A 13,245-nucleotide genomic window follows, 5' to 3' on the forward strand; every position below is an offset into this window, starting at 1 on the left:
ATGTATATTAGAATGGATAGATAGATACAATGTATTATTATTATTATAATACAGGATTTATATAGCCACCAGCAATAGAGAAATCACAAGCCTTGATATAATCAGTAAGGATGAATAGAAATGAAGACTATAGGAATGTGAGGGACCACTAACCCCCGGGTTGCGGGCCAGATAAAATCTTGTAGTAGCTTGTAGTTTGGAGACCTCTGGTATAAAAGGAGGCCAGCTCTCTCCTGACATTCTGTGTATTTCAGCTTCCTTATCCAGCGACATTCAGAGGATTTTGGGATTCTTGGGGAAAGTGGCAGAAGCGCTCCAGAAAAGTAAGTATATCTTAAATTATTTCCTCCAAAAATTCTCCAAGGGTCCACAATACATCTACTGATGATGGTACCTTTGCAAGTCCAGATAAAGAAAAAAACCTCAATAATTGATATTATAGTTATAATTGTACTTTTTGCATCACAAAAAGGATCAGAAAAAAATTCCAAAAATATTTCACCTCAAAATGATATGTGGAGCCCTGTATCAGGAGGGTTGTGTGGGGTGATCCTCACTGTGGCAGACCTAGCCGGGACAGAGGCTTTTGGAGGGGACTGAATGGGAGCCTCTTGCTGACCGATCATAGGTAGTGATGGACGAACTTCCGACGGGACGTTTCGCGAACGCGGACCGCGAACGAGGCCGACCGTTCGCGAAACCGAACGTTCGCCGCGGGCCCCATTGACTTCAATGGGAGGCGAACTTCGCCAACCTTTAGGTCAAATTTGCAGCCACAAGATAATTATTAGCTGGGCAAACATAGTCCCACCACATGGCCAATGACATAACACATGTATGAGGTGAATTTGGGATCGATAACTACAAGCATTCTTTTTTTATATGGGAAATTGTTCTGACAATTCAGGACTGTGGAGCGCATGAAGGCAATGGAGGAGAGGGAAGGTCAGGGACCAGGGTAGGCAAAGAAGAGGGTGCAGGAGATGATCACCAGCAGCGTGACATACAGCAATGACACATGCACCGTGATAGAGGCATCTGACAACAGCACCGTGATAGAGGGCACTGACATCAGCAGCGTGACATAAAGCATTAACACCAGCACCGTGATATACAGCACTGACAGCAGCACCGTGATAGAGAGCACTGACATCAGAAGCGTGACATTAAGCACTGACATCAGCACCGTGATATACAGCACTGACAGCAGCACCGTGATAGAGGGCACTGACATCAGAAGCGTGACATACAGCACTGACATCAGCACCGTGATATACAGCACTGACAGCAGCACCGTGATAGAGGGCACTGACATCAGAAGCGTGACATACAGCACTGACATCAGCACCGTGATATACAGCACTGACAGCAGCACCGTGATAGAGAGTACTGACATCAGAAGCGTGACATTAAGCACTGACATCAGCACCATGATATACAGCACTGACAGCAGCACCGTGATAGAGAGTACTGACATCAGAAGCGTGACATTAAGCACTGACATCAGCACCGTGATATACAGCACTTACAGCAGCACCGTGATAGAGGGCACTGACATCAGAAGTGTGACATACAGCACTGACATCAGCACAGTGATATACAGCACTGACAGCAGCACCGTGATAGAGGGCACTGACATCAGAAGCGTGACATACAGCACTGACATCAGCACAGTGATATACAGCACTGACAGCAGCACCGTGATAGAGAGTACTGACATCAGAAGCGTGACATTAAGCACTGACATCAGCACCGTGATATACAGCACTGACAGCAGCACCGTGATAGAGAGTACTGACATCAGAAGCGTGACATTAAGCACTGACATCAGCACCGTGATATACAGCACTGACAGCAGCACCGTGATAGAGGGCACTGACATCAGAAGCATGACATACAGCACTGACATCAGCACAGTGATATACAGCACTGACAGCAGCACCGTGATAGAGAGTACTGACATCAGAAGCGTGACATTAAGCACTGACATCAGCACCGTGATATACAGCACTGACAGCAGCACCGTGATAGAGAGTACTGACATCAGAAGCGTGACATTAAGCACTGACATCAGCACCGTGATATACAGCACTGACAGCAGCACCGTGATAGAGGGCACTGACATCAGAAGCGTGACATACATCACTGACATCAGCACAGTGATATACAGCACTGACAGCAGCACCGTGATAGAGAGTACTGACATCAGAAGCGTGACATTAAGCACTGACATCAGCACCGTGATATACAGCACTGACAGCAGCACCGTGACATTAAGCACTCACACCAGCACCGTGATATACAGCACTGACAGCAGCACCGTAAGCAGCCCCAGGAGTAAGTCAGCACAGCACAGGGATGGTGTGATCCCCTCATAATAAGCAGGCCCAGGAGAAACTCAGCACAGCACAGGGATGGTGTGATCCCCTCATAATAAGAACCCCCAGGAGGAAGTCAGCACAGCACAGGGATGGTGTGATCCCCTCATAATAAGCAGGCCCAGGAGAAACTCAGCACAGCACAGGGATGGTGTGATCCCCTCATAATAAGAACCCCCCAGGAGGAAGTCAGCATAGCACAGGGATGGTGTGATCCCCTCATAGTAAGCAGGCCCAGGAGAAACTCAGCACAGCACGGGGATGGTGTGATCCCCTCATAATAAGAACCCCCAGGAGGAAGTCAGCACAGCACAGGGATGGTGTGATCCCCTCAAAGTAAGCAGGCCCAGGAGAAACTCAGCACAGCACAGGGATGGTGTGATCCCCTCATAATAAGAACCCCCAGGAGGAAGTCAGCACGAACCCCCAGGAGGAAGTCAGCACAGCACAGGGATATCATAAGCAGCCCCAGTAGAAATATGACACCACTCAACCTCTTCAAAGAGGAGGGTACGGGCATATAGTACGGTGTGCTTTTTTGGGACAAGGAAGTGAGCCAAATGAAGAAAGAAGGTCTCTGTGCTTGATTAAAAAAATAGTTTATAGACATATACATGGTCCACTGGTCACATGTGTTGAATTCCTCCGAGATCCATGCCTCATTCATTTTTAGAAATGTGAGGTAGTTAACACTGTCGTGAGCTAGGCGAGTACGCTTATCGGTCACGATCCCCCCTGCTGCGCTGAACGTCCTTTTGGACAGGACACTGGATGAGGGGCAAGCCAACAGTTCGATTGCAAATTGGGCAAGCTCTGGCAAGAGGTAAAGCCTGCCCACCCAGTAGTCCAGGGGTTCATCACTCCTCAGAGCGTCCACATTGGCCGTTAACCCAATGTAGTCGGACACCTGGCGGTCTAGGCGTTCCCTGATGCTGGATCCGGATGACACCTGTCGATGGGTCGGCTGAAAGAATGACCTCATATCCGAAGTCACCAACACATCTTCAAACCGGCCTCTTCTTGCAGGCGCTGTTGGATTGGTACCCGCAAATCCTTCTCTGGGAGTGGGAATTGCTCCTCTGTCAGCACACGCAAAAGCAGAATGCAGCATTTCTCGAAGCAAGGCCTGGAAGTGCTGCATTCTGACAGCCCTCTGCGACGGCGGTAACATTTCCGCCATTTTGTGTTTGTACCGGGGGTCTAAGTACATTGCCACCCAGTACTGGTCCTTGACCCTTATGCTTTTTATACGGGGGTCCCTATTAAAACACTGGAGCATGAAGGCCCCCATTTGCACTAAAGTGGAAGCGGTGTGGTGGCCTGGCTCCTGCTCATCATCCAGGATAATGTCGTCCTCTTCATTCGCCTCTCCCCATCCACGCACAACAGGGATCCCAGAAAGGTTTAAAGCATGCTCTTCTTGCTCCTCCTCATCCGCCCCGGCACCATCCTCCTCTGACTCCTCATCAGACTCCTGTTGTTGACTTGTCTCAGATAGAGTAGCCCCCCTGGGAATTCATCCAGCATTGCGACTTCCTCATCATCCCGCTCCTGCTCCTCCACAGCCTGATCAATGACACGACGCAATGCACGCTCCATAAAGAAGGCATAAGGTACCATGTCACTGATGGCGCCATGGCTGCGACTGACCAGTTTGGTGATCTCCTCAAATGGCCGCAGAAGTCTGCAGGCGTCGCGCATGAGCAGCCACTGGCGCGGTGAAAAAAACCCCAGCTCCCCAGAACCGTTTCTTTCGCAGAGTTCATACAGGTAGACGTTAACTGCACGTTTCTGCTGGAGCAGCCTATCAAGCATATAGAAGGTTGAGTTCCATCGCGTCGGGCAATCGCAAATAAGACGTCTGACCGGCAGATGGTGTTGCCGCTGAATGTCAGCAAGGCGAGCCATGGCCGTGTAAGATCGTCTGAAATGGGCCGAGATTTTCCTTGCCTGCCGCAAGATGTCCTGGACCCCAGGGTATTTGACAAGGAATCGCTGCACGACCAAGTTTAAGACGTGTGCCATGCATGGCACGTGCGTGATTTTGCCCTGTTTCAATGCGCTAAGCAGATTGGCACCGTTGTCACACACCACTTTACCAACTGTCAAATTGAGCGGTGTTAGCCACTGATCTGCCTGTGAACGCAAAGCTGAAAGGAGTGCCGGGCCAGTGTGGCTCTTGGCTTCCAGGCACAACAGACGCAGCACGGCATGGCAACGTCTCACCTGGCATGTGGAATAGGTTCTGGGGAGCTTGGGCGGTGCAGCGGAAGAGACGCTAGCAGCGGAAAAGGAGGAGGCAGCTGAGGAGGCGAGGGAGGAGGATGGAGTAGGAGGAGGAGGAGAAGAAGAGTCAGGCCTGCATGCAATCCGTGGCGGTAAAACCAAATCTAACTTCCGGTTCCGGCGCCGCATGGAGTAGCTGTCCCCTCTCACAGCTCCCGCAGACCGGCCTCTAAATCTGCTCCAAATCCGGCGATATCGCCCGATCCACCGGCCAGCTAACTTCCCCACGCTACCAGCTCCAGGATGGACCGGTTCGTGGAAAAAACCGGGCCGCGTTCGTACGCGGCCGCCACCGCGCGGCAGGCCACGCCGCAAATCGAGGCCCCGGCTTCGGCCTACACCGCTCCGGTCACCGCTCCGGCCTGCGCGGCCTACCCGGAGGAGTCAGCGCCAGCCATGGAGGTAGGAGACCCAGCACAAGGCCAAACAACCTCCAAGGCACCCTCTTCCCTACAATCTCCAACCTCCACACATGTACCTGGGCCTGTGGCGCCTGCGACCATGCTGCATCATCTGCCATCCCCACCGCTGCAGGATCCACAGACAGAGCTTCTGGCACAAGCTGTTGCTGCTCTCCTCTCCCCCATGATAGCTGCCTCTGTTGAGAAAGCTGTCACCCAAGGCATGCATAAATTTCAAGCCCAACTCAGGGAACATGCATCCAGACTCAATGAGGCTGAAAATCGCATCTCTACTTTAGAGGAAGAATTATACCAAACGCAGTCCTTGGAACAAGCTCAGGACAGAACTAACAAATATATCTTGGAAAAGCTCGATGACCTCGAGCATAGGTCCAGGAGGAGCAACCTGCGTTTTGTAGGTATCCCCGAGTCGCTTCACCAATCCGCCCTATCAGACCTGTGTGCAAGCCGCATCCCGGAGGCTCTGGGCCTGGGGGGACCCTTCGTCGTGGAACGAGCACATCGTGTGGGGGCGCCCAACTCTGATCGCAAGTCCCCGCGTCCGATCATTGCCAAATACCTGAATTATTCAGACAAAGCCTCCATTCTGCAGCAGTATCGTCAGTCCAGATCACTTCAGATCGACGGGGTCAAAATCCTGATCTTTGCTGATTATTCAGTGGATGTTTCCAAAAAACGGAAGGCCTTTCAACATATCTGTACGGAAATATTTCAACGGCAGATGAAATTCACTCTGGCATTTCCGGCAATCTTACGGATCAAAGCACCCAACGGAGAACAGCTCTCTTTTCAAGACCCGGACGATGCATCACGTTTTCTGAAATCGCTACGCTCGGGCCCTCCACTCAGCCCGGCTCCCAAAGCGGCCCCAGTCAATAGAGCCCTTGACCAGAGGAGCCCACGGAAGGATTCCCCCAAGCGCTTCAGGGCCTCAGGTCCAGCTCCTCACGCTCTCAACCCACGTTGATGAACCCCAGGACCTTGTTACCTTTTTGTCTTCCCTCCCTTTTAGGGACGAAGCTTCACCTACCACCCGTTTTCTCATGGTAGAAGTGGCTTCTACATGAATCAATCCCCTCCTGGGCCACCTGCGCTATACATGCGCTCCTCAGGTAATATTTGACCAGGGCCGTGACTGGCCCCGTACGCTACATTGACTGAACTTATGTCTTTTACCGTGCCCCATATGCCTTCGGCATCTGGTTGTTCTTTTATTGTCCTATTATAACTGTTTTCCTCAATGTTTGTGTTTTTATTTTCTCTCAGGTTATTCCCACTTGTTCCCCCTGTGGATTCTTCTGTGCAGACCATCTCACTTCGTTCTGACCCTTGCCTGGGTTGACGGCATGCCGTGCTACTTCTTTTTAGGGCAGCCATCTTTATGTCAGTTCGGAGGCCTGGTTCTGGGAGCTGGTCTACACAGTGACCCCCATGCGGAAAAAAGTGAAGCTCACAGTGAGTTGTTCTTACTTTCTTTGTTATTATGCTTGGCACATTTGCCGCTCCCTTCCCCGCCCCTTCCTTCTACTTATTCCCACAGCTGCACTTTTCCTCAAATTACTCTCCCTTGCTGCTACCTTATCAGGGGCTGCCCTAGCCCTATCTGGAGCAAAGCTCCTGCTACTACATGCCCCGGGTCCTCCCTACTACATGGTACTACTAATCCGCACTGTTACCGCTTTTAACGCTCCACCATGCTACAAGTAGTCTCGTGGAACGTTAAAGGGCTTCGTTCCCCCAACAAACGTATGAAGATACTGCGACACCTCAAGAGACTCAAAACAGACGTAGCGTTGCTACAAGAAACCCATCTCTCCTCATCCGACTTTGTTCGGATGAGGAAGCTCTGGGTGGGTGAGGTGGTAGGTTCTGAGGCCGTAGGCCGGAAAGCAGGGGTTCTTATTCTTATTAATAAGAATCTTCCTTGTAAGATCCTATCTACGGACACAGACCAACAGGGTAGACTCCTCACGATCAGGGCCCTCATAGGGACCAAGGAACTTGCTATTACGAACGTCTATGCCCCCAATAGCCCCACAAAACCTTTTTTCAGCGCATTGACTAGTTGGCTCCTGCGCTTCCCCCACCTCCCGCATCTGGTGGGGGGCGACTTCAATTCCGTTACCCACCCGGTAGATGACAAATCCTCATCATTGCGCCCCATACTCTGTTCGACTGCTACTATTCCCACGAGCCTGGCAATGACTATGGAATCCCTTCACCTACATGACATTTGGCGACTACACCACCCGACCGACCGAGAATTTTCCTTTTACTCTTATCCCCACAATGTCTTTTCAAGGATTGACTATTTTTTTAGCTCTAATGACTTAATCCCCTTCCTTCCGACAGCGGAAATCCATGATATAGCCATATCAGATCATGCTCCGATATCAGTGACTCTAGAGACCCCCGACATACACCCCAATCCCAAAATTTGGCGTTTCCCCTCCTATTTGCAGCACAACGCAGATTTTCAAGCTTTCATGACGAAAGAATGGGCATCATATTCACAGACGAACGCAATACATGCTGACAACCCACACTTGTTTTGGGACGCAGGTAAGGCGTTCCTTAGGGGACGCATTATCTCTTACGCCTCCTCATTCAAGAAACACGCCCAGTCTCAATACAAAGCCTCCAGTTCCAGATTACATCAGGCCCAGCGAGCACTCTATGCCTTAAACTCCCCCGAAAATCGCGAGGCCTGGCATACAGCCAAGCAGTCATTTGACACTTGGGCCGAAACCTTGGAAAACACTAAACATGCCCACTTCGACGCCACTCTACACAAATTTGGCAACAAGGCTGGCAAGCTTCTTGCCAGACTATGCAAGGGAACCTACCGCCCCACGGTCATATCATCGCTACGCGACCCCGATGGCACAGTCGCGACTACTCCAAAGGGCATCAATGCGGCGATGCTCCGCTTTTATTCCTCCCTCTATGCGGCGGACCCTATTGACCGACCCACTGCTCGCGACTTCCTCGACGAAGTACAATTGACCCGAGTATCTCCCGCACAACTCGATTCGTTAAACGCCCCCATTTCCCCCTCGGAGATATCCGATACGATTCGTAAACTAGCTTCCTCCAAAGCCCCAGGCCCGGATGGCCTATCAGGCGAGTTTTATAAATCTTTAAACGCACTTCTAACCCCGACCCTGGCCGATGTCTACCAACATATATGGTCTGGTGGCCCCTATCTCCCGTCCGGCAACCAAGCAATTATTAAGTTGTTAGAAAAAAAGGGTAAGGACCCACAAGAGCCCGGGTCATATAGACCCATCTCGCTTCTAAACCTTGACGTCAAAATTCTTTCCAAAATAATAGCTAATAGACTGGCTGACATCATCCCCTCCCTGATCCACTCCGCCCAGTCAGGTTTTGTCAAGGGCAGAACGGCAACTATCAATATCAGGAAGGTGATGATGGCACTAGAACATGCCAGATGTCACCCTACCAGCGATCTAGCCATTATCACCCTAGATGCCGAAAAGGCTTTTGACAATGTCAACTTTGAATGGCTATCCATGGTACTGGGAGATATGGGCTTCACCGGACCATTTCTACACCTGATCAGCTCCATGTACACATCCCCTGCAGCCAGACTGGTGGCCGCTGGCCTCCTCTCGGATGAGTTCCGGCTACATAAGGGAACCAGACAAGGTTGCCCCCTGTCCCCACTCCTCTTTAATCTGGCCTTGGAGCCACTATCCAGATACCTGACATATAAAGCTCCGCTACACGGGATCGAAATCGGGTCACACGAATTAAGAACCTCCCTCTTTGCTGACGATGTCTTGATATTCTCCGCCAACCCTTCAACAGACATGCCCACGATTAAATTCTTATTTGACCGTTTCAGACAGTGCTCGGGACTGCGTATTAATTACTCCAAGAGCGAAATACTCCCCCTGGGATCCCTTCCACCCCCGACATGGGCAAACCACTCCATTTTCAAAGTAGCCAGAACCCATATCACGTACTTGGGCATTAAGATAGGGAGGCTCCCCTCATCTCTCTACCACCTGAACTACCCCCCCCTTTTTGCCAAACTTATACAGGAATTAGACAACTGGATGGATCTGCCTCTTTCGCTCTTGGGAAGGTGTCACCTGGTAAAAATGGTCAGCTTTGCACGCCTCCTGTATCCCCTTCAGACGATACCCTTACTCCTTAGACACAAGGATACAAAACTTTTAAACTCAGCAATCTCTAAATTCCTGTGGCGAGGCAAAAGACCCCGCATAGCCTTCTCTAAACTTCACCTTCCCAGGAGCGAAGGGGGTATTAGCCTTCCCAATCTTAGAATGTATAACCTAGCATGTCTTTTGAGGGTAGGTCTTGACTGGATATCCCAAAAATCCCGCTGCTCTAATTACCCACTGGAAGCTGCAATGACCCATCCTTACTCCCTAGCTGCTCTTCTCCATTGCAAATGGAAACAATTAGATCCGTCATTGCAACACAACCTTTTACTGAGAGACACGGCTATTGCCTGGAGAGAAACACGGAAGAGCCTTAAGCTGTCCCCCTTCATTTCTAGACATCTCCCGATACAAGGCAACCCGCACTTTACCCCGGGGTTGGACCGCCAACCCTATGAAACATGGCGTCAACAGGGCCTCGTCACCTTCTTCTCCTTATGTGACCCGGACTCTGGTCGAGCACTTCCCTTCCACCGGCTAGCTGTCAAGTTCTCCTTACCGGATTCCTCCGCCTTTCACCATGGCCAATGCCTCAGCTTCTTGCAGAAAACTTGCAGAGCGGAACATGCAAGATTCCAATCCTCTTTCATCGAAGTACTTCTCCACAAAGACTCTTATGGCATCTCTGATATTTACAAACCTCTACTACTGAATACTACACCCTCTCTGGAATCTTCCTCGGTCTCTAACTGGGCCAAAGATTTCCCAAGTACCGATATTGTGGATAAGATCCTACACGGACTCCAAACAGTCTATAATTTGGTACCAAATGAAACTTGGAGGGAAACCCAACTAAAAATTGTACATCGAGCACACATACCTTTTCTACATTCCTCACCTTCGTGTCAATCTGCTGCTTCTTTGTGCCCTCTCTGCCAGCATCCAAGACCCTCCCTTACCCACCGCTATTGGTCTTGCCTGGTCATCTCCTCATTCTGGGATGGAATTTTGGCTTTTATTTTCAAGATAACACTCCTGAAACTCCCCAAGGACCCGCTACTCCTTATCTTTGGGTATTGGGACCCCAAACTACTCCCCTGGTCGGCTACCCCCACACCTCTGGGCAAGGAGTGGGCCTTGCTCTGCTTGTTACTCGCTAGGAGAACCATCCTAGCCAACTGGACAACCACGACTAAACCCTCTGTTCCACAAGTAGACAAATTGAATACTAGCTTTCTCAACGCCAAAGCCAAACTACGTTTTCACAACAGATGGGGCTTCTATATGGCATCTAAACTCACCCCACAGGAACGAGCCCACCTTGAGGACCACTCCTTCATCCATAAGGGACACGCGCCAACGGCGATAATCGCTGCAACCTGAAACTGTACCAAGCGGGTCTCTGTGCTCCTGACTCTCTCTCTCCCCCCACACGGGGACTCTTCACCTCCATGGACAGCCGGGATCTGTGCAGCACCTCTCCCCCCCCCACTATGCAATGAACTGCACCTGCTACTGACCAATCCCCCCCCCCTCCCGCTCCCCCCCCCCCACGGTTATTTTATTTCATATTTATTTTATTTCATATTCAGTATATACTTTATTTTATCCTGTAGTTCGCTTTTATAAAACACATCAGGTTACCTTCTGACCTCCAGATCCATCCAGTTGAAGCTTCCCCTTCTCCCTTCTTCGGGGAGAATGGTTAGTCTTCCCTTAAGCTATGTACACACTGTTTAGTTACTACCAAACCCTAAGCTGTATGATTGTTTTCACTCGATCTTTCTATTTCAATGAGAAAACTTTCGCCTTTGTATTATGTACAATTTGTTCTATGCCTTTTTCAATAAAATTTTATTTAAAAAAAAACAAAAAAAAAAAAAAAACAAATCTACACGGGTGCCACGGGTTACATGCTTGACGGCCGTCAGAAGGTTCACCCAGTGGGCAGTAAAACTGATATACCTTCCCTGCCCGTGTTTGCTAGACCACGTGTCTGTGGTCAGATGTATCTTGGCACCGACACTGTGTGCCAGAGATACATTCACTTGCCGCTGAACATGGCCATATAGCTCTGGGATGCCCTTCTCAGAGAAATACTTCCTTCCTGGGACCTTCCATTGTGGTGTTCCAATGGCCACAAATTTGCGAAAGGCCTCCGAGTCCACCAGTTTATATGGCAGTAGTTGGCGGGCTATCAGTTCTGACAAGCCAGCCGTCAACCGTTGGGCAAGAGGGTTATCCGGCGTCATCATTTTTTGAAGCTCGAACATTAGGCCCACGGAAGCCTGCCTTTTTGCAGAAAAACGTGAGCTTGGCGTGATGGAAGGTGGAGTGGAGGACAATTGTGAGGAGAGAGGAGAAGGAGAAGTAGAAGACGAGGCTGGACGGTGAGAGCCTGCAGTGTGGCTTTGTGTGTTCCGTTGCTCCCACTGGGCTCGGTGATGGCTGCTCATGTGCCTTCTTAAGGCGGTCGTCCCTAGGTGAGTGTTGGGCTTACCGCGACTAATGCATTGACCGCAAAGATTGCAGATGGCAACGCTATTGTCAGCAGCGGACAAGTTAAAAAAAGCCCACACTGCGGAGCCATGTGCCGGTGTCCTGGGAGCGCCAGATGTGACCGTACATGGTCGATGACTCGCTCCTGATACATTTGCAGTCTGCTTTGTCCCTCCTGTGCAATGTAAGTTATTCCTGCTTCTCCTCCCTATCTGCTGGTCCATATCTCCCTCTGAACTCCCCTCCTCTTCCTCTCTTGTGGGCACCCACGTGACATCACTAGACACGTCATCATCAACGTCACCTTCCCCACCGCTATAAGTAGAGATCTCGGAGTAGGCAGCAACACCGGGGACCAACCTCCTCCTTGGGCTGATCTGGGTACTGTCGTCAGACTGCTGAGTAGCGGTTGTTGCTACCTCCTCTTCCTGATCCAATACCAAGAGTGGCTGCGCATCAGAAATGTCCTCTTGATATGGATCGGAAAATAATTCCTGTGACTCAAGCGGAAGGTATGTGGTGGTGGTGGTGGTGGTGTTGTTGGTGGTAGTGTCTTTGGGGGTGCACATAGCAGAGAGTGAAGAAGAGGGTGCAGATCGAGAGGATGAGGAGGGTGCAGAAGAGTAAGGCTGAGTGAGCCACTCAACCAAGTCTGGTGCGTCCTTTAAAGTAATTGAACGCACCTTCTGCAACTTCCCACTTTGGCTCAAGGCTGTTGCTCCTGCCCTACCCCTACCACCCCTGAGGAAGGGCCTGCCTCTTCCTCTGCCTGTCATTTTTTAAATCACCCTGTGACAAAACTCTTAGTCCCTATACCGCTGAAGGACTGCTGCAGTATAGGGCAGCGGTCAGCAGTGGTGCACCTCAACCCTATCTATTGTGGACCGATAGCGGTCCTTACAGAACAGCAGACTGTACCGCACTCAACCCTATGTACTGTAGCACCCTTCACCAAGTTACCAGTCCTTATAAGGACTTTTGTGGACCAAGCAGGTTGTGTGTTAGTGATTAGCAGACTGTACGTCAGTCCCTATACCAATGAAAGACTGCTGCAGTATAGGGCAGCGGTCAGCAGTGGTGCACCTCAACCCTATCTATTGTGGACCGATAGCGGTCCTTACAGAACAGCAGACTGTACCGCACTCAACCCTATGTACTGTAGCACCCTAGACCAAGTTACCAGTCCTTATAAGAACTTTTGTGGACCAAGCAGGTTGTGTGTTAGTGATTAGCAGACTGTACGTCAGTCCCTATACCAATGAAGGACTGCTGCAGTATAGGGCAGCAGTCAGCAGTAGTGCACCTCAACCCTATCTATTGTGAACCGATAGCGGTCCTTACAGAACAGCAGACTGTACCACACTCAACCCTATGTACTGTAGCACCCTAGACCAAGTTACCAGTCCTTATAGGAACTTTTGTGGACCAAGCAGGTTGTGTGTTAGTGATTAGCAGACTGTACTTCAGTCCCTATACCAATGAAGGACTGCTGCAGTATAGGGCAGCGGT

At 50.4% G+C, this 13,245-nt stretch overlaps 1 protein-coding gene across 3 annotated transcripts in view; it reads left to right on the plus strand.

The window, feature by feature from the left end:
* LOC143961998 (C-type lectin domain family 10 member A-like) overlaps positions 1 to 13,245 on the plus strand; it is a 61,132-nt gene that overhangs the window by 22,217 nt on the left and 25,670 nt on the right. For all 3 annotated transcript variants that reach the window (XM_077471342.1, XM_077471341.1, XM_077471343.1), the window contains one exon: positions 255 to 323. In XM_077471342.1, the coding sequence (XP_077327468.1) occupies positions 255 to 323 (69 nt within the window). The remainder of the gene's footprint in view (positions 1 to 254; positions 324 to 13,245) is intronic.

Source organism: Lithobates pipiens, unplaced genomic scaffold, assembly GCF_037356315.1.
Source record: "Lithobates pipiens isolate NorthernLeopardFrog02 unplaced genomic scaffold, aLitPip1_a1.2 Scaffold_8, whole genome shotgun sequence".
NCBI lineage: Eukaryota > Metazoa > Chordata > Amphibia > Anura > Ranidae > Lithobates > Lithobates pipiens.